Below are 22,865 nucleotides of genomic sequence, written 5' to 3'. Positions count from 1 at the left end.
GGTTCAAAGCTTAATTTTATTTAGAGTACCATCCCAGGTGCAGCGATAAAAGGATTGGAACACGCCAAAGCGTGTTCCTTCCATGCGCTACATCCTACCGGGGAAACTCCCGCCTGTCAGTGATACGCGGCCTGCTCACTCCTCATGCATTGAGGGAAGCATATGAGCTTAGTTCGGGGCTCTCCCCAGGTTGGCAGAGGGAGAGTAGCGCCCAGGATTATAGTTATGGCAATTGTCACCGGGTGAAAAATGGGTAATACAATTGTGGGATATTTTTTATTGGGACCGCAGGTCGCATTTCCCGTCAGTCTGTCTGTCCGTCACCCCAGGCCTCCATATATGGTCATGCCATGTGACATCACGTAACATCATCAAGGATGGATCTCCCTGATGTCATCAATATTAACTTAAGCCCATATATGGAGATCCCTGATGTCATCAATATTGGCCAGCAACTCTACATCTGACCTCAAACCCTTAGATCTCCATATATGGAGCTGACCTGTTCTGGCATTCCATATGTTCCTTCCCCATCCATCCTTCCTCTTCGATGTCTCCCTTTTGACTGATACCTGTCCATTCAAACTCCAGATGGGCCCGCCCCAAAGTTATTAGTGCAGCTGCGCCCCGGCCCGAAAATTAAGGCCTGGGCCCTCATCAACTCCTGTACACTCAAGACACTGCCCCCGCAGCAACTCTACATCTGACCTCAAACCCTTAGATCTCCATATATGGAGCGGATCTGTTCTGACATTCCATATGTTGATCTGACCCCCCATGCCAAAGCGCCTGCGCTCGCCAGGTGGATTCGTGCACGAGGTCGCTTCACGGTCGCTTCACGCCCTCAGTAATAATTGTTTTTATATGTTTGTATGACAGACACTGCCTGGCACATAAACTATAGGCCTACTGTTTTATTTCAGAAAACTAATAACAGAAATGATTATATACGAACACATTCACAGTCAGCTGTCATCACAAACTCTTCTGTATGAATATCAATTTGGTTTCCAAAAATATCATTTTACGTGTCAACTCTAACAGATCACATCAGAACAGAAGAATATTTTAAAGTATTGCAGCATATATGGGCTATCATATTATTTTGATCAAGCGCATGACTTATCTGCGTAGCATCAAACAAGTGGTGGATGTGAATACTCCCTTGAGGGTCCCTCAAGGGAGTATCCTTTCTTTGTATTAAATATTAACTAGGCTACAGGAAGACAGCCTGCGGTTGTAAACTGTTTCTTTTTGCTGATGAATCAACTCTCCTATATCTCATAACAAATCAGAGGTATAAAAAATGAAATTAGTTTAGAGCTCCACAAGATAAGCTCAAGATAACATGTTGTTGTCCCTCCATCTTGGCAAAACAGAGTTGAATCTCTTGTGACTTAAGTGATAGGATCAAAATCGATTATTAAAAAATAATAATGCAATAATATCTGTTGCAAAGGCTATATTGTCATCCAAATAGGACAGGGCTATAGGCCTACCAGTATGGCATGAATATGACCCCATACCATAAGACCTGAGTGTGGAAAGTGGAGACTGACTCCAATCAAGATACGGTTGGGGGATTTAGCAGGTGTAGGGAATTCACACAGGCCTAGGCTGGGGTTGCCATGGCGATCAATTGGCTCAAGAGTCAATACTAGGCCACTGCCAGAGTCTTTTCTACATGTTTTTAAACCAGTGGTATACTTGAGGGGTTCCAGGTGGTGGTCCTCATCTAAATGATGGAGAGTTAGTAACCAAATGGACCCTTAATTATTAACTCTCAAGAGTTAAATTATTGTTAAACATCATTACGTAAATTACCTTGATATATGAAAATTATTAACATGATTGAGGCAATTGAAGCTTATTTTTACAGTTCATTTTTTAACATTAAACCCCCACCCCAAACGATTAATCGTTTAACACACACACACACACACACACACACACACACACACACACACACACACACACACACAATCTCTCTCTCTCTCTCTCTCTCTCTCTCTCTCTCCCTCTCAGAGACAGATGCCTGGTCCAACTGGTTTTAAATGCTATAAACTGTCAATTCAACCTGGAAAACAAATGTGAAGATGATATGAGACAAAAAAATAAATAAGAAAACGATATTGACAAAATTAAAAAATATATAAAAAGAGATCTAGGATTTAAATAAGTAAGGGATATTAGCCAGACATTCATTTCAGAAAGACCACCAAATAATTCGTAGTTTTTTTTTCAAATATGTAAAGATTTCCAAAAACAAGGTACCACCTAACGGTGCACCGTGCGGCATATACGCTGCGGCATCATTCCGAGATCACAGGGTGGTGACGTCAAGCCGACAAGGAGACGTGGCATGGGATTTTTAAACCATCACCACTACGCACCGTGCGCGTTAACATTCACGTACCCGCACGCGCGCACACACACACACACACAGCACTGTAGGCTAGGAGGCGAGGAAGAACTCACGCATAACTCATTCCCTTCCCCCTTTTGGCTTTAAAAACGAACAAAAATGGCTTCGAATAATAATAATAGCGGCTCGGCGGTGGCGGCAGCAGCAGCAACGGGCAAATGGGAGGTGGTGAAGATCAAGGGCAACAAGAAGCCGAGCAGTAACTCTGGAGGAAAAGCCCCTTCGGGTGACAAGAAGTCCAGTGGGGGAGTAAGGAAAGCCCTGATCGAGTCTAACCTACTGTGCCGACGTAAGTAGGCTAATGTTCATGGGTGGAACGGCCCCGTCACCCCTGCGACCCTTCATTCATTATAACACGAAAGGAGACATAATGACAGATCATTAACTCGGAGAGTACACACATTTCATCAACATCAAATGGTCCATTTTGATTTTATTTGTAATGTATACTCTTTGAGTTACGAATGGCTAAATTACAACTGGAAATGTTTGACGTTGCTTTTAGCATCAAGCTTCCTTTTTTTTAGCGTTCAACTTCGTCGCTCGACTAAAACAAAAACGACGTCATGTTCAACTGAAACAAACTACAAACTTATTTGTGTCGACACTTTAATAAAATAAATAAATCCGCTATTTTGTATGAAGTATACATTTAAATTGCCCCGGTTAGCCTCCTCGCTCTCGCACTAGCTTGATGCACTTAGCTAACTGCCAGCTGGTTCACGTCTGTTTAACATCTGACCATGGACCAGAGCTAATTACAGTGTAACGTTGTTATACTGTGTTTTAATTGAAACTCCAATTGAATAAATATAACATTTAGTGTCTAGTGTATCATGTCACAATCCCCCTCCGCAAGAATACCTAGCTAGTCAGTAGCATGTGGAGTTTGCTAGCAATGTGTCAACAAATGAAACGTCATCACAGTTAGCAATAACGTTAGATGTCACAGACAGAAGCTATCACTGTAGCCATTTCTATTCCAGCTCCTGTCACAGTTTGCATTATCATTGTAGTTGTACTGGGACTAAACTACAGTATTGCACGCAGACTAATTTCGTAGAAACGCACAATGACAGCTGTCAGTTTTTCAGTGGGCCTGTGAAAGCGACTTGTATGTATATTGTACATCAGCAAGAAAGAGACTAGAGAGAGAGAGACACAGACTCATATATTAAGATATAGATGCATGGACATGATAATGGGGTGAGGTGGCTTGGGTTATTGCTTACATCCTCTATTATTCAAAATAAATGGCAATCAAGTCAAGAATGTGTTCACTGGTCAGAGAAATCTGGTAATGTAAACGGGCTGCCAGCTAATACTGTGTCAAAGGGCGTAACTAGATAATTACCTAGAAAAAGCTAATTCATGATTATAATGATCAGACCTATCTCTGTGGCTGATACTTGTTTGTGCACCACCTTTATCAGATAATCAGTTGGTCCAAAGTCTATGCGACTTTTGGCAATAGGGGAGCACAGTTGCGTGTGATAGTCTGGAAGCTTAAGGACAGTGTCGTTTTAATTTCAGGCAATATATTTAGGCTACAACTAGAATTCAGAAAAAAGAACTATTCAGAAAAAATATCAACCACAAAAAATAAGATTTGGGGAGACGCAGGTCTTTACATCCCTGCCCTGTAAGTTCTCAGGCTGAAGCTGTTATAGCCTGTTGTGTGTTTATTACACTTTAAAAGTGGAAAGCTATAGTAATATCTGATTGAATAATAAAAGATAATAAAATTATCTGCCAGCAGTTTTGACTGTGTAGAAGCCACTGTTAAATACATGCACATGCATGTTAAAAGATAATGGACACACTGGCTGTGTCACTGTCTACTGGCAGCATGTTGATCCATCACCCCTAAGGAAACCTGTTCTTTGTCTCTGTCAAACTGCAAGTACAAGTAGTAAACAGTTCTTATGGGTTGTTACTGTTGTACCTGTTTTGAAAACATCTCATGCAAAACAGGCTAACGCAATGGGAAGGAAGAGGATGAAGTATTGGCTTGGCTCTTAATGTTCTACATGATTGTGAAGGATGTGTCCGTTCTATAAATGTGTGCCATTCTACCAGGTTTTCTGCTAGTGTGAGAATCCATACCAGGCTACTCTGCTGGGGGGCCACATTGGGTGAACACCTACTCAAATTACAGACACACACATGCACACAGAGAGAGAGTGCAGTCCATCACCACAATGCCAACAGGACAAACACACCCCTTTAGACGTATTCAAGCTTCCACCTCTTCACATCATTGTAAGATTTTTTTATATTTGAACAGTTTGACCTTGTATAGTGAGAATGACAGGCAGCAGATTAATGTTATAGCGTTCTACTTGTCACTCCTGCTAACACCTTTTGAGATGATTCCATTTTAACTTTGTAGGTCTCACCACTAAACGTACAGTATAGCATGCGAAGTAGTTAATTGTACCAAAGTGCTATGTGTCAGTGTGTGTATTCTGATAAATATGCTGTGTCTGGGATGAGGCTTTACAATCTCACGGTGAACCACAGTTCTAGCTTCCTGTAAAGAAATCGTTGCTATATAAATTGTGAACTTAGAGAACCGATCAGTGTGTCGTACAACAGGCCATGCCATGCATGCACCATCACACCCATCACACTGACGCATACTATATTGCAGCTCTGGGACAACACACATTGAGTTATTTGTTTTGTTATATGGTCACGGTGCTTTAGGATTTCATTAGAAAATATGTTATTTAGGCAAGTGACACAGTCGTGTGCAACTGCATACACATTATGCTAAAGCCTAGTCAACAACCTCACTTTCCTCTACCATTGGCTCCATTGAAGGCCACAGTGATGTTGATGGGGAAAAAATAGAAATGGTATCGACATTGGACAGAGATAACTTGACAATTAAGAGAACCATAGAGATGGTGCTTTAAAATCCCATATGTTCCATTCTTGAATTGGAGCACACAATGTGTGATCCACATTGTTTTGTCTTGTTGGTGTCAGTCTGTGCTTGCAAGAGCCCCCTATGCCACACACGTCACAAACTCTGTTTTGAACACTCACGCTCCCCAGATATAGCTTTAGACCTCTGAGCAACATATAGAATGACCAGCGGACAACTGCTAGTCACTGTCACCGTCTACTCAAGCATGAGGGAGTGAGTGTTCAGTCATGTGACGTCATAGGTGTTGCTACAGTACATGAGACCTCAATTCCTGCTTAACAGTATTAAAGCTGCAATCCATAAACTTTCATGACTGCCTGGGATTTGAACCTAGGCCCCCAGTGCAAGCACTGGAATTTGGGGCAAAACATTCAATTTGAATGTAATGCAATACCTCTTGTCAACCAGTAGTGGTCCTACCCAACCACCAACTCTAAATGTCTGCACCAGTAAACAGCCTGAACCGTAAGTAGTGTAAGTCAGTAACAAGACAGTGAACAGTTAAGTGTTATCTTGGGCAACAACATTTACGAAAGGAGGGCAGAAAAGAGTAGAGGGGGAGGAGAGAGAGGCATGGAATGCCAGAGTTAATATGAATTTTCAGGACATGGGTGGGGGGGGGCAAATCATCACAAAGAGTGATTATAGAAGCCCACAAAAAGCTGAAAAAAGCTCTTGTGCCTTTAAGCTACAAGGCATTAAGGCAATAGACCTGTGCCAATAGTCTCTTTGCCACTGACTCATTTTGTTTGGTTTGGTTTTTCCAGCACCCATAATAACGTCAGAGACGGTGTACGAAGGCTTTGAGAAGATGGCAAAAAAGCAGAACAAGGAGCAGGTACCGCCGCCTGCCGAACCTCAACAGAAGAAGCCCCTGTCAAACAAGCCGGCCAAGAAGACTGTCTCCCCCGGCACACATGCCCCCACACCTCACAAGAACCTGGAGGAGGCATTCAAAGCTGTGAGTAATTCTCAAAGGAATAGCTGAGGATTTCTTTCGTAAAGGTTGGGTCATTTATGTGTCAGAATAAATGTCAGCTGATAGAATCCCAGAGTTGGTCGGCTGAACATTCTTCTTCTTGCACTTTGCTTTTTAATCAAATCTCGTGAATGGCACAGTTGGATACAATAGCTATTCACGAGATGATCTTGTTCTGGCACAGATTCGGTTAAAGAGTACTAACTTCTGTATGTAAAAGGGTAGGCAGGTGGAAATTCTTTATTATTTAATGTTGCTTTTAAATGCTCAGACACACTCAAGAGACTCACAAAAGACACACATACAGCAATAATGCTGCAAGCAATTTGACAGAAAAGTATCACATGTTGGATCACAGTGTCATCATTGCATAATACATGGCTTTGTCTTTCCTCACCATCTCTTACTTTCTCATCTTTTCTTTTCCCCTGTGGCCCTGGGTGTCCTCTCTTAGCTGGATGTCGGGGAGCTGAAGCAGCAATTGGTGCGCAGTCAGGCGTTGTTCCCAGAGAACCCGTCGGTGTGGGTTAAAGACCTGGCAGGATACCTCAACAACAAGCTGAATGCCCCAGACCCTGAGCCCACACTCAGCAGCTATGCTCATGGTAAGCCAGGTTTTTTATTGCATTTGTTTTTGCAACAGCACTTTCAATCAGCATTGCACAATAAGTGTATCCTTGCAACGTGCATGTAACACCCAGGATTCGAATCCGGGTAGGGACAGAACCATAGGAAGGGACACTAGACTAATGCCAAACACTGCTACACTCACCCCCTGATCATGTATGCACTGCAGTCCAGTCAAATATGACATAAGATGCATGTCAATACTACCATATACTGTATCTTATTCTTCTGTCTTTTGTTCCCAGACTACCCATACTGCCTTACAGGAAAAGAGTTAAGAAGTGTTATCAAGGGCCTCATTGGACGATGCAGCGACACACTGTCAGACTTCTTTGACCACTGTGTGTACACCATGCTCAGGGAGCTGGACAGACAAACAGGTAGATGGGATTGATTATATTTGGGGTATAAATGTTTGGCTTTTGTGGCTTTGTCAGGGGTTGGCACTAGGCCCCATTTAGACTGCAGTCACATCAAGTCAAATCTGATTTTATTTTCTTCTCAAATCCGATCTTTTGGCTCGACCGTTCGTTCACACTGCCGTTTGCAAGTGACCAGTTCTGATCTGTGTGTTCAGACTGTCAGCCTAATCTAGCCTGAATCAGATCTTTGCCACATCCAGATTGGAATCTGATTTGTTTAAATAAGTCTAAACGCAAACAAGTCACATACAATCTGGAATCTGATTTGGATCAAGTTGTTGCATTCAGACTGAGACGCAGTGGCGGAAAGTTCTTATGACGGCAGTGGGTGCTCTCCCGCCCCGCCGGGGTTGACGCCGCTGCTGAGACGGATCTCCTCAAATCAGATTTGAATCAGATTTGAAACCACCTCTGAATGTGGCTAGATTTGGCTGCCAGTGTAACTGGAGCCTAAGGTCTCACAGGCACTTGCTAGTTGGCTTGGAACAAAATGAAAGAAAGGGACATGAAGTCACGCGACTGGACGCCAGAGTGGCAAAATCTCGCACCGGAAGTTTAATGAAATACATGGCAGTGAATGGAGCCGGCTGGACGAGCTCATGAACAAACACTATTTATGAACGATTGCGACCTTTGTCATAAAATTGGTTCAGGTAATATAAAAGAAGACATATCACAGGCTATTTTCTAATCACTTGCTTTTCGATGTGTGCTGTACATAATTGTATTTGCGGATCTAATCAGTGGCAGGTAATATCGTTTCTGTCTCGGAGGTATCGCCAGACAGGAAACGGTGGACAGTCTCGCGATACTTGGCACATTCAGAAACGTACTTTGTGCTCTTTAGATTGCCTCTAAAATTACACTGGCTCCATCCACTGCCATGTATTTCATCGAACCTCCGGTGCGAGATTTACAACGAGAGTGTCATGGCGCAGTCCAGTCACGTGATCATGTCTTTTCCTTTCATTTAGTTCCTAGCCCGTTGGGCAAGTACAGGTCATGTTCTACTTGCCAAAAGCTCATGCCCACTTGCTCGCAAAGTAAACCGTCCGTTATAAAATATAAGGTCAAATTAGAATTACTGTTCAATTCAACACTTATTTTATTTACTTTCTGGGGCTCAGCTGTGCGAAAAAAAATGGCATACCTCAATTTGTATGCCAAATACTTGCATAGCTATGAATATGACTATGGGTTCACACTTTTTACCATATTTTATATTTTGTAAATGTAGCAACAGTGAAAACAGCATATTATAGGTAAACAGTGCTCTTATTTTACATTCCACAGTCCAAGTGACTTTTTGACGTGCCATAGAGCTGCCATTGAGCCCCATTATAAATTTCTCAAATTTGAAAGCACTATATTTCTAAAACTATGAAACATTTCAAAGATTTATTTTCAGGCAAACATGTCCACCGTAAGATTAACCTAAATAGGTTTGAATGGGGTTTCTAGGTGTAAGTATGCAGGACTAGTAGCATGCCAAAGTTTGTGCTATTGCCATTGAGAATGCATTGGGCGTTTAAGTTAAATACGGGGGGGGACATATTTTGACAGCAGAAACTGCCTGTCATAATTTCTCCCGCCTCCCTATTCCAAAGCCCCCCCAGGTACATTATGGAGCACTCTGGCCACATTCAGTTATGTAGGCGGATATCTCGTGTTGTGTTTATAGACTGCTGCGTCCCCTCTCAAACAAGCACTTGCCCGGTCGGGTAACCTGAAAGCGAACTCCACATGCCCTAAAGTTTTATTTACCTGCCAGGGGCAGGTGGGCAACCGTTAGTGTCAATACCTGCATTGTGTAGGGGGATTAAGGTACAAAAAAGTGTGCGAATGTGGTCCATGGCGTGACGTCACGTTTGTCAGATATGATCTCTTTAAACTGCCTCTCCTCCTGTAATGATCACAGAGAGCCACTAGAAATGAACAAAAAAAATAACCTGTGAAAATGTGACATCACATACGCATAACTTTCACTTCCCTTTACTTTTATCTTTATGCAGGAGAGCCACTGCATGGCTACAGACTTTGCATTCAGGCAATCCTACAGGACAAGCCCAGAATAGCCACCCAAAGCCTGCCTGAGGTAAGTTTTGTTTTGTTGTAGCTTTTTGATGTGAATCCAGCACTTGATGCTCCTGCTCCACTGCCCGGCTTGACTGCTGCCCTCCCAGTATCTACAGTGCCTGTGAGGTTATTCAGCCAGAAATCGTATCATGAATATTCAGCCCACAGCCAAAGGCCGGGTTTCTGAAACGACGCACGTAGCGGAACGTGCGTATGGTTCGACCACAACACCTCCCCTTTCACTGTGAACATAGATATTCAACATAGATGTGCCACGCATCTTTCCTTATAAGGCGCTGAAATGAAGTGCTCCTAGTAAAATGATGGTGTAAATACAAAGCCTTGTTGTGAAAGGCGGCAGCAGCATTTATGTAGCCTAATCCTAATGTATAGTATAATGTATAATGATATAAACCATCCTGTGGCGCATGCTGCCTGCATGCCTCGGGATGCCCACTCGTAGAAAGCAGGGAGAGACGGCCACAACTTTGTTGTCGTCTGGAAGTGTCATTCAAAAGACTGATAGGGTTGTGTGCTATAGTCTAGGTTTTTTATGTCTATATGTCGTGTTTCCCAAAAAAGGACATAGTGCCCGATTGGCTGCCATGCAGCCAATCGGGCTTACCAGTCTTACACTAAACCTGTTTGAGAAATCCGGCCAATGTCTGTACTTACTAGCAGTGAAATGATCATTCAAATTGATTAGATTAGAGTAATAGTATCATGTCTGCATTTTTAAAATGTGCTATTTATAACTTCATCAAATTGTGATAGCTATATAGTAATACTTGATTGCTAGTACTTAGTAACCTTATTATCATCATCCATTTTTGGGTGGAAAATAATTACATGGATTTATCAAATAATCAATAAAGAAATTGAAAGATGAATCGCTAAATAATTGTTAGTTGCAGTGCTTATGGTTGCTATTATCTACTTTGATCATCTTATGGCTATCAGTGTTTCATCTGCAGTGACCTCTCTAACAGTTTGAAATCCTTCTCCTGTCATCCCCTGTAGTATCTGGAGTTGTTGAGGTCTGTTCAGAATCGTCCAGCAAAATGTCTGACCATTATGTGGGCTCTGGGGCAGGCTGGATTTTATGACCTCAGCCAAGGACTACGAGGTGATGCATACATTATCAAACAAATCCCTTAATTAATTCAGACTTCATTTTACAATCGCTGTTCCTTCGTCTCTCTGTCTCTCTCTCTTACACATAAATATAAATATTAGCGTTTGTACATCTTGTTACTGCTAACAATTGCTCCCCTCTCCTCCACTTTCCCAACCACTTTGTGGTGAAAGTGCTCCTGGTGGGCGTTCTGGGTCAACGGGCTAATGAAATTCACCCCTGACGTAGCCAAACAGCTGCTCCCACACTACGTTACTAACATGTCAACAGGGACTCCCTTGCTTTTGAAGAGTGCTCGGTGAAGATATGGAACCATTTTTAATATGGCATTAAATTATGGGGATTGAGGTGAAGTTTCCTATTTGCAATCTCCTTTCCAAGCATTGGGTAGCACAGCAACGGGTACCCACGTTTGATGGGTGAAAACGGGTGAAAAATATACTTTTATTATAAGTGTACGGGGACGGGTGATACTGAACTAAAGGCACTGAAAATCAGAGAGCACTGTTTCCACCTAAACAACGTCACTTATGTAACTTTAGACTGCCGCAGCCCAACGACAACGACACACACCCCCTCCACATGCAGCATTGGATGAAATAAAGTCAAAGATGGCGAGTGGTGATACGAACGGGTAACGTGGTGGACAACAGGTCCATTATTTTGACGAGTGGGGCGTGTCTGGTTTGTATTTAGATATGATCACAGGTGACGGTCGGTCTACAGATCTGATTATTGACTGGCGGGTTCGGGCGGGGGTTGTCAAAATTGGACTCGGTTGGGAAGTCTGTGAATACTGAAGACTATACATTATACAAAATAAACTCTTTTACGCACATTAACCCTGCACCCACTGGTAGTATTGGCTATAATTCAGCATTTTTGCTGACTTGACTCCGTTTGTGTTTCACTGGATAATTTAAATAATGAATAAACATGCAAAACAGGAGTGTGGAGCAAAGGAAAGCATGGGCATACAGCAGCACTGCATCTACCAGTACTTAATACTAACCTAGTGTCATGGAGGAGTTTTGTTTGTTCTGACAAAATACTTTTTCTTGTTTCAGTTTGGCTGGGTATCATGCTGCCTGTACTGGGAGTGAAGTCTCTGTCATCCTATGCCATCTCATATCTGGAAAGGCTTCTCTTGTAAGTGTCTGTGTTAAACCTAGCAGTATAGGTGAAAATGTTCAGGGAAAAGAAAATAATTTAAAACGTGGCGGATATTCTGTTTTTTGTTTTTTTTAGACTTCATGCTAACCTGACGAAGGGATTTGGCATCATGGGGCCAAAGGAGTTCTTCCCTCTGCTGGATTTTGCCTTCATGCCCAAGAACGCACTGTCACCAAGGTAAACCAATGCTGTGCACACTGAGACATGATAGTTATTTGATAACATTAGGCTTAAAGATGAAATGTTTTTCTCATGTTATGGAACATGTAACATGTATAACATGTATAACTGGAATTGCATTACGGGGTGCGGCTTGCATTCCCTATTTGCATTTTTCCCAACTTGTATTGTTCCCGAGTAGGTCTATTCCCGAGTAGGTCCCGAGTATATGTCCAAAATAATAATCTACACGATCACAACGTGCCGCAACGTGTTGAGTTGTGAGCTTGTTAATCGGAATGTTTGACTATTGGGGGGCATGGTGGCTCAGTCTGTAGTGCTGTCGCCTCACAGCTAGAAGGTTCTGGGTTCGATACCTGCTGGGGACGCTGTGGGCGCTGGGGGGGGGGGTCTGCCCATACCCTGGGTGGGGTTGGCAAAAGAGCCTTTCTGTGTGGAGTTTGCATGTTCTCATGATGTCCCCTAGGGCAGGGGTTCTCAACTTTCTTGGCTGGGGACCCCCGGAAATGCTTTGGCCATGTCTCGTAACCCCCGCCCCAGCCCCCTCCCCACCCCCACTACAAATTGGCCGCCACAACCAGTAAGACACCTTAAAGGCGATAGCGACCGCAGGGCTGAGACACTCTACCGGAATAATGTCACTTCATTATGTTTTTTGAGTGGTGTAAACCACTCCTACGACTGGCTTTGTTAGTTTACGTGTCTGTCTGTCTGTCTGTCTGTCTGTTCGTACCAAAAAATGAGGATGGTTGCTACGGTCACCCAGTTCACCCGGGTGTGATTTCATTACGTCAGACATTACGTCAGATCAGAGCTGATCAGGCTATATAAGACCTTACACCACTCAGTTCACACGGGTGTGTTTTTTTTTTTTAAATCAAAGGCTACTTAATATCCAAATCCAACAGATAAACAAGTGCAGCAAGTGCCTATATGAAGTGTCTATGGTCCTCATTCACAACGGCGTTTACGCTCATAAAGTGACGTTACGTGAGCGGAGCGTGAGCGGACAGGCATTTACGTGGATTCCCACATTACGTGGGAATTCATGAACTTGAACGTGAACTTGACGCTGACGTTGGTTTGTCGGAAACTCCGTAAAAAGCTGCGCCACCTCTCATGGTCGTGTACGGCTTGCGTAGATGTATTAAGAAGGCTTTAGTCTTCATGCTGAATCAATTAAAAGTCCCCAAACCTCAGATAAAATATGTAGGTATCCCAACATTGGTCAGCACATAAAAAATGATAGCCTATATAAAAGCCAAGTAGGCTATCACTTGTATGCCTATATGCATGTATTCTAAAGGGAAGTTAGCCTAGAGTCCCATACAGAAACTGCCCCCGAGCCCGATATTTCTAGCATGCGCGATTGCGCAGCTCACTCGACAGCTTTCTACTCGCAGTGCAACGCGTTGTGAGCTTGTAGATCGGCTCTCGCGGACTCGCGCTGCATGTTAAAAAACAAACTCACAATTATAATAAGAACATACACTTATCTGCATTCTGCACTGTACGAATCCAACGTTGTTTAGTGTAGTAATGCCTGCAGTAGGCCTATTGAAAGTGTTTTGTTATAGCTCCTTTGAGTCATTTGACTGTCGGTGTGTGTGTGTGTGTGTGTGTGTGTGTGTGTGGGGGGGGGGGGGGCACGGACGAACGCGGACAGCAGCATGCTGCCAAACTGAACCAAGTCCAATCTGGGTGAAATTCACATTGGAAAATTAATATAATGGCGCGGTGAGCCCGGCCCTGTCCTGGGCCTGTTGTTCAGGGACAGACAGAACATGGCCCGGCCCGGCCCGAATTGGCTCTAATGCATTCTATCGTTCACACTTCACAGATATGCCGGTCTGACAGACAGACAAGAAAGGCTGTTGATGATGATTATTATTACCACTGTAACTCGATGATCAGCATGTTGACAGAGACTCGGCCAATTAAAGTTTCACGTAGGCCTAAATGCCTTTGCTGCAAGCACATATCTGCCTCCATTTGCGTCGTGGTATTAATTTATTATAATGTATATTGATCACATGCGGACACCACACAGAATAGCCAACTCTTACCTGCAGCTGAGGAAACATACAACGTAGATGAAATATAGCCTTTAGTCCAAAAACGAATTAATCCCACAAGAAAAAAAAGAAAGAAAATATGTCCTGTGTCCATGCATATTTGCTTTCCAAATCCGACAGTGCAGGGCAGGGAATCAATCACCGCAGTAGGCTAATCAATAGGGCCTTTTATCATTGCCGAGTTTTAATATAGCATTTGGTCGTGTGGTGAACAGTACAAATTAACTTCTTTCTCATTATGTGAAAGTAACTGTAACATCAGTTAACTTTTTAACGTTCTGACATTTAATTTTTGCTTGAAGATCTGTCCGTGCAGAGACCCGCCTGTCAAAATTAACTGCTCTACAAGCTCATCGCGGCTGTTGTATATAATTTAAAGCTCTGTGTAGGCTATGATGACGTATTTCGATATTTCCTGTTGCCTTATATGGTGTGGGATGGGCGTGGATGTTCCATTTAACCTGGCGACACCAGGCGAATCGCTCAGGAAAAATGCGGAAAGGCTACACTCGCCGATCCGCACAAATGAAGTGATTACACCAGCTTCCCTGAATAAGACGGGAGCAAATCGCAGCGTGATCGGACCGATAAATACGCTACCTTTAAGTATCTGTTTATGCTTCCGTTACGCTCTGGCGTATTTCTCCTTTGTGAATGAGGACCTATATGAGGTACCCTCACAAAAAACATCTTGGTCTCTAAACTGCCTCCCCCTGGTCAGCCAGGGCGCCTGATTGAGGGGAAAGGAACTGGTTGAAATAATGTGTTCCTTCCACGTGCTACATCCTCTCTTTATATGTTAAAAATGGTTGCCAAATGGTGTAAAAATTTCAAAGCACCAGCGTACTCTCTTGTGGAGTCCTGCAGGATGTCTGTGGTGCATAGCTCATAGGTCATCCCTATGTTCACCGGGTTCTATGTTCCCCGCTTAAGTTAGGGTTCTAGAACCTGGGGAACATAGAACCCGGAATCCTAGTGATGTTACCATTGTACTGCTTTTTTTTGGCTGGAATCCAGTCTTTTAGTGTAATTTCAGGTAATTTACTGTATTATGAGTCGTTCTCTCGTTTTGTGTGTAGTCTCCAGGAGCAGCTAAGACGACTGTACCCGCGGCTGAAAGTTCTAGCATTCGGGGCCAAGCCTGAGAGCATGTTACACACCTACCTACCCTCCTTCCTGTCCAGAGCAACCCCACACTGCCCTGACGACATGAAGAGAGAGGTAAGACTCTGTCTGTCAGTCGTTCTGTCATGTTCTTGTGTACAATATGGGGCTGCAACTGTCAATCTTATTAGCAATTATTCGATTACCTTTACGATTAATGGAATAATCGAGAAGCATGTTTATGTATGTATGTATGTATGTATGTATGGTAGCAGCGAATCAATGCGAAAAATCATCTATCAAGTATTCAAAGTATTATATTATGGCTGGGCCTAGGAGGAAGTAGGAAGAATCACCAAAATAATGTCAACTATCTCAATCTGAAGCTATAGCTATTCAAGTATTTCTGACATCATAGTTAGTGTTTCTGCCATCAGTGTAAAAGGAAAAGAATAATGTTTATCCTCTCTCTCTCTCTCTCCACCCCTCATTCTTCTAGCTGCTCACCAGTATGACAGAGTGTCTGTGTGTGGATGTTCAGAGTCTGGGAGTGTGGAGGCAGCTGTACACCAAACACTTACCACAGTCCAGGTGGGCTATAGCATTCATTGATCCACATGACTATATAAGTGCTCTGTCACATCATTTCCATAGCTAACTCATTATGTTTCAAACTTTTAATGGTTTTACTCAAATTTGAGATATCAACCATTACCATTACAAAATAGTGTTTGTGCTGTAATGTTTTTCAATAAAAAGTATTGCATTACCTTTATTTGTCTAAATGGGGAGAGCATGCACACGCTAAATCCTGAGTGGTTAATGTTGAGACTCAGAATATCAACAATAAAGGATCTGCACACTGCCACTTGCACAGTCGAGAGTTAAGTTTAATGTGAAACAATGTTCCGGTCGTATAGATCTAGATGCCTATGCACCTGATTTTAAACTTTTTCATATAATCGGTGTGTGTCTGTGTGGAGGTTTTTCTACAACTCTGAGAATTAAAATGGGTCGACTCTGCAACAAATCTCTTTCTACATTCTCAGTTAAATTTGATTGTACTGAGTATGTCAAGTGTAATTATGATTTCACAATCTGCACTTTTACCTCACTTCATTTGTATATGAAGTAAGAAGTGAATATGAACCAAAACCAAACTGTTGCTTGGTTTCCACATCCGTACATTCTAATCTACCCTTCTCTGTTGCAGCCTACTGTTGAACCATCTACATAAGACTTGGAATGTCTTACCACCAAAGGTACGATCCCTTAACGATCCCTGCTATGAGGTCTGATGCTTTGTGAGGAAAATGCAGATGAGGACTTGCAGTGTTCTTAGTTTAGATTCTTCATTATAGTATTTGACTAGTGTGTTTCCTCTTGAATATTTTAGTTGCGCAAGAACCTTCAGGAAACAATCCAGTCATTCAGAGTGACCAACGAGGAGATGAGAGATGCGGTAGACTCTCAGGACCTCCAGGAGTGCAACAGCCTATGCCAAGTAAGACCTAACAAACAAAGATGGCCATATCCAATAGACTGGGGTCAGATCTGCTATAAAATCTGGTTCAAATGTAAATCTGATAAAATTGTAATCGGTTAAAATCCTATAAATTATTAATTCATTAATAATTCATAGGATTTTAATTCATTGTGCAGAATTCAGTTCTTTGGGTATCAAAATGTCTAACAGTAGATTATCTGTGCAATGAATCTATGAGTATACATTAGAGTGCTATGTGCTACGCCTACATATGTTACATATGTTTAGCCTTTGCATAAAATTTTATGCAAAGGCTAAACATATGTAACATATGTAGTGTAATGTATGTAATTTAGATTTATAATTTAGCACCCTCCTATATACAGGTTTATTGTTTGTTTTTAGTCCAATGTTTGTTTTAAAAACGCCATTGACAATGAAGGGAAAATGTACGTCATCTTGTCCCTAACACAAACATTAAATGCCATTAACAATAAAGAGAATTTAATGTTTGTTTTGTCACCGTTTGTTCACCTAATCATAGCAACATGAGTTAGACTTTAATATTAGCGCCCCTCACTTCACACAGGTGTGATTTTTAGCTAATTTAAAGTACCTCTACTCATTTTCTTTTACATATGTTACGGTGACAATTGAAGAAAACTACACTGCTCTAGCTTTATTGATGTCTCTAAGGCCATTGACTGAGTAGATCGCCAAAAGTTGAAATTGAGTAAAAGGGGATGTGTGCAGCATGCTAAGAATCCTGGTATGCCAACCAGGGTATGCAGGTCAAATGGGGCAATAGAGTTCCTGCCTCCTTTGGCGTTGGTAATGGAGTAAGAGGGAGGCTACTTTCACCAGCATTCTTTAAAATGTACATGAATGATTTATTGACCAAAAGCCGTTTGAATGATTGATGACACCCTGATTTACCATCTTATGTATGCGAATGATTTGGCTATTCTAGCAGTGCTGGGTTTCATCAGCTGCTGAATATATGACCTGGTTATGGGGTCAAACATGATGCTAAAACGAGTGTTGGCATGATGTATGTATAACAAAAGGCTATATGGACATCAACTTTCCAGATGTATCTGTCAGGGCGAGTGCCTTGTGTATAAAACAATATTTGGGGCACACAAAATGTCTTCAGACTTATGTAAATATGCAGGCTAGTTAGATTGTTGGGTGACTGAATATTGTATTGTACAGTTATTGAACCTTTTTATCAATTACCTGATTTCTCTCTCTCTCCCAGAATCTTCAGGTGAAAATGCGTGGTCTAGGATTCCCCTGGTCCAGGCTGCTCATGGCTGTACTGGTGTTCGCCGCAGGTTTCATTGCTCATGATGTCAGGTCTCATGGCTCCTTCACAGGTCTGTATGGGTTCTGCTTGCTCATCGTATTACCCAACAGGATCTAGAAGCTTAGAACACGTCTCGTTGAGATACGTTGTGAGCTTGTAGATGTACAACAAATCTCCATCATTCTGCCTTGTATTCTGTGGACGGACAAGAAATCGGCGGTAATTTTCATAATCACGGAATCCCGAGGGGTCTATCTAGACAGAATACTAGTGGCACTGGCAAGGAGTCGTCATAGGTATCAGAAATCGACAAAATAATGAGTGGGAAGGCATAAAATGTATCCTGTCACATTTGTGATAAGACATTTGCTTGTAAGTCATGAATATTATGGTAGTTTCTCAGAATAGATCAGACTAGATTTTGACATGTAACCCTTCACCAACTTGTCTGTCTGCCATCTTGCTGTCTCTTTGCCAATAAAGCAGAAAGTGAAATGACAAATAATTTCCTCTGTGTGCTGTGATGTTGTCTTGCACTCTGTGGAGGGTTGGTGTATTGCTGAGTGACATGTGCATGTTTGTTCCAGATTCCACCACAGCCGGGTATCTGCACAGTTCAGGAGTGACAGCTGTGTCCCTGCAGGCTTGGAGCAAGGTGACCCTCTACTCCAAAGAAGGATTCAGGTACTGAACAGACGTATTGGAGTTCTCAACTTAAGATTCAGTGTTCTTTCCTGTCAGACTGTTTGCTTCAAAATAAAGCATTTTAAATGTGTTTAAATACGTGTGTGTGCTGTCCTCACAGCTGGTTGGAGACAAACACTCCTTACTACTACTCTGAAAGTGTCCGTGTGATGGGCCCGGTCATGGAGCAGGGTATAGAAAAGACCAAGGCCGCTGCCATCTTCGTCTCCGAACAAAGCACCCAGCTCATCCTCTGGGTCAGAGAAAACACACCTCTGTTCATAGAATGGGTAAGGATGTGTGCACAGGTTGCATTTTGCTAGCATGTAACAAATAACAACACCAATCTCCACCTCATATTGGTGTCAATGTTCACCTTAACCATATTGTATGTAAAGCACTCTCTCTGTGAGAAATGCTATATAAATAATTCCGTGGTACAATTCCGTGTGGGGGTCCCCGAGGGGTCTCCGGAACTTCCAGGGTGCCGGCCCAGGGGGGGGGGTTCCCAGGGGAGTGCGTGTTAGGCTGCGCAACAGTGACACTTTGTTGTGAAAACCAACCAAATGCTATTTTCGTGCTCTGACACAGCCAGGGACACAGCCAGGCAGCCAGGGACACACATTGCTGTGTTGCACCGCTCAAAAAAATCATTGAAAATAGCAGATCTACAAGCTTGTATAGAACCTTTCAGAATGTGTGTGTGTGTGTGTGTGTGTGTGTGTGTGTGTGTGTGTGTGTGTGTGTGTGTGTGTGTGTGTGTGTGTGTGTGTGTGTGTGTGTGTGTGTGTGTGTGTGTGTGTGTGTGTGTGTGTGTGTGTGTGTGTGTGTGTGTGTGTGTGTGTGTGTGTGTGTGTGTGTGTGTGTGTGTGTGTGTGTGTGTGTGTGTGTGTGTGTGAGATTAATTTATTCATTCATTTTTAAGCATGACATGCTCAAAATGGGGATACCAAGATGAAAGTGTGAATATACAGTATTTTCCGTGAATGTGTTTGCGTACCTCCCCCGCAGGTGAACACCAACACTCCAGACAGTGTGTGGCAGGTGCTGGAGTACCTGAAGGAGCTGTTGATCCTCCTCCGTGATAACTACATACTGCCTGCGCTGGCATACACGTCTGAACTTCTACAGCAGGCGTGGAGCAGCCTACAGGACTCCTGCAAGTCAGTACTCACAAAATATCGCCTTCTGTCAATCCAAATTAAATAAATTGGTCCGGGTAAATACATTTGTGTCTGGGTAGCTCAGTCGGTAGAGCTCTCGCCTTTGGACCACAAGTTCATGGGTTCGATCCCGGGCACCGCCAACTCGGTGTATGAGTACTCGGTGTATGAGTAGCACGGCTCGGGTGCGGCAAGTTGTGGGGGAAGTACTGGGAGCTGATGGTAGGTGTGGCGCTCCACCTCAGCAATCCATCTCCCATGGGTCTAGCCGCTAGCACGTTGTTACGGGGACAGACTCCTGCGTGTTACCGGCTGATACCGACAATAAGCTACACCCGACCTACTTCTTCTGGTCACTTTCATTTTGTTGCCAAGCACAACGTGCTGATTTACAGTATCTGCTTTACATTATCTGCCCTGTCTTTGTGTGCATCTATCTTTTGATATGCGACCTCTGTGTATGTGTTTCAGTGGGGAAGTATCTGTGTCGTGTCTACAGAGCCACGCTGTGAACTTCACCAGCACCACGTGGCACCTCCTTCAAGACACCACAGCTGCCATCAAGACCTGGGCACAGGAGCTGTGGACGCCACCAGCATGATTCTAAGAGTACAGATGCTCATTGCTCACGCTCACGCACGCGCGCACACACACACACATACACATACACATACACATACACATACACATACACATACACACACACACTTCCTGTTCCATACACACACCCCCACCGACCCAATCCGAGGCTGCCTTCGTCGAAGCCGTGACGGGACACTGATGTTCTCGAGTCAAAATAAGCAAGACTCGCAAACAACAAAGGACGTCTCTTTTTTTTCCTTGTTTTTGGGCAAACTTTTTATCAATCCGCTTGTCATTTTATAGTTGTTTTCTTTTTCTACCAACATATTTTTGTCAGGGTTGGACACAGAGGTCTTCTCTCTCTGTCTCTCTCTTCTCTCTCTCTCTTTTCTACTGCAAATTTCGCCTGTGCTCTTTAAATTCCGGGTTATAGATTTATGTGAATTTATAGAGCGCTTTAGGTTTATAGATGATTTATAAAGCATTTTTTATTTATGAATAATTAAAACAAAATGTATTTCTGTGAAAACATGCTGAAGGGCAGCATAAAGACTTAAGAATATATCCCAGACTACTTTAAGCAGCTGAGACCTTTTTTTTCCCTTTTCTTTTTGTCTGCATAACACTGAGGGTGAGCTACGTCTCCCCCAGCTTAACCTAACCGACCAGAAAGACTGATCGGATACAGTATGTTTGTGTGTGGTTGTTTGTGTTCTAGTCAGATATGTGCAAAGCCTCCATCAAGCCACTTAAAGGACCCCCCCACCTCCACAAAAGCGGACCATTAACAATGCAAAGCCTTCATGAGGCAGTGAAGAAATATGTTGAAGTATGGAGGAGGGGGTCACATCCGCTGGCCTGATAGACTCCCTCAGAAGGGAGAGTTGGGGGGGGGTGAAATAAACAAAACTTTTGAGGACAGTTGGTGTCTCAGAATGTGAGTGGAGAGGACTTTGCCCTACATGTCATCCAGTCCCCTCTTCTGATCTCGCTTCATCTCTGCTCTTCCACCTCTTGACTGGAAGCCAGGCCGGGCTGAAGAGGAGACTGATACTATGGATGACTACTACTGCTGCTTCTTTATGGCTAATTTGGTCTTCATACTTGAAGGCTAGTTACGATCTCTGTGTATAAATGTGTGTGCATGGATCTGCATGTTTGTTTTGGTGTTGGGGTAGTAATCGACCTCATGCCCACCTCCACCTGTATGCCACAGTATGACAGTTTTGTTCTCTCTGGCCCCACCTCCACACGGCAGACTGCCGGAGCAAACCTTTCAGATCAGCTAATTCCCTGACCCTCCCGGTTAAAGAGATGTTTGGATGGATTCAGAAAGAGATGTTTGGATGGATTCAGAAATCGTTAATTTGTTGCAATGTAAATGATTTATAATAAAGTATACAACCCTATTCAGTGCCTTGGAATCAATGTCATTCTAGTATATTTTCACATGCACCTAAAGCGCTCCTAATCTATCGCCTTACCTCAAAACCTTAGTGTAGGAGACACTGCCACCTGGCGTCCAATAATATAGTACCTTTTAGTTCCTGTAACAAATAAGTACAGAATGTAAATAGTTTAAATGTTTTTTGTTTCTCTTTATAGCATCACTTAATGACCATTGTTTAATTATTTTAAATTCAAGGTGATGCAATAAGTCAGGGTTAAGGCATGTACAGTACATCAAAGGAGGTGATCAGTGTTTGTGTCACATGGTAATAATGAAAACTAGGAAGATGCAATCCTATAGGGATGTGTGACTGGTTGCCTATATATAGTTCATATTTCACATATTGTGGTCACTGTATATTGTCCAATCATGAGGCCAAAAAGGTGCCTTAATTCAAGTAGGTAGGGTGTGTAATTGTCGTGCAATCAGAGGAGCAAACAAAAAGACCAATAATAATCTGTTTGCCTATCGGCAACTACACTAATAATTTAGTCTCTACTCCTTGGGGTGTTTTTTTGTCACTGTATATCTACATGTATATACAGTATATGCACAGACTTTCAATTCATACTAATCAACTTATCTTATAGTCACCAGGAGCTGTGAGCAGTCATTCTATGGTGCTTGGGGTGCAATTAGGGCCACTTCACCCCTTTTGTAACCAGATCTTATTTTAATGTTTTGGAGACAAGAAACACTTTCCTGGGGGATTTATTGGGGTAATATGTGTTTTTAGATATTTTAGTATTTCAAAGTGTCAGTGATCACAGACAGTGGTCTCACTCCCTTCCTGGACTACTTGTTGTCTTGGTAAGACTGCCCTCCCCCCTCTCCACAAGGTGGGGTGAGTGCACCAAAGCATTGTGGTCATTGTAGTAATTCAGCAATCCAGTCAAACCCTATAGTGAAAGTCAAACCACAGACTACATATTTTTTCTGGCCATAGAGTTCTAATTGTGCTACAGTTATCTACTACAAATAAAATTGAGTGACTGGAGTTTCTTCCAGTGGTGAAATGTCCCTTTAAGAGTCTTGCTCAGGGACACCCATTGCTGGAATG

General features: G+C 42.8%; 1 protein-coding gene across 1 annotated transcript; it reads left to right on the top strand.

Moving 5' to 3' along the window:
• Nucleotides 1-2,384: 2,384 nt before the first annotated feature.
• Nucleotides 2,385-21,764, top strand: tmem214 (transmembrane protein 214). Its single transcript, XM_079526079.1, has 17 exons — nucleotides 2,385-2,714; nucleotides 6,128-6,321; nucleotides 6,794-6,944; nucleotides 7,212-7,346; nucleotides 9,401-9,483; nucleotides 10,485-10,590; nucleotides 11,667-11,748; nucleotides 11,848-11,949; nucleotides 15,107-15,248; nucleotides 15,631-15,722; nucleotides 16,345-16,393; nucleotides 16,528-16,635; nucleotides 17,879-17,996; nucleotides 18,514-18,610; nucleotides 18,732-18,900; nucleotides 19,622-19,773; nucleotides 20,245-21,764. The coding sequence occupies exons 1-17, from the start codon at nucleotides 2,525-2,527 to the stop codon at nucleotides 20,372-20,374; spliced, it is 2,100 nt and encodes a 699-aa protein (XP_079382205.1). The 5' UTR covers nucleotides 2,385-2,524; the 3' UTR covers nucleotides 20,375-21,764.
• Nucleotides 21,765-22,865: the final 1,101 nt, after the last annotated feature.

The sequence above is a fragment of the Electrona antarctica genome, assembly GCF_951216825.1.
Source record: "Electrona antarctica genome assembly, chromosome: 17".
Lineage (NCBI taxonomy): Eukaryota > Metazoa > Chordata > Actinopteri > Myctophiformes > Myctophidae > Electrona > Electrona antarctica.
Note: the sequence above shows the minus strand (reverse complement) of the source record. Positions and strands in the feature narration are given on the sequence as shown.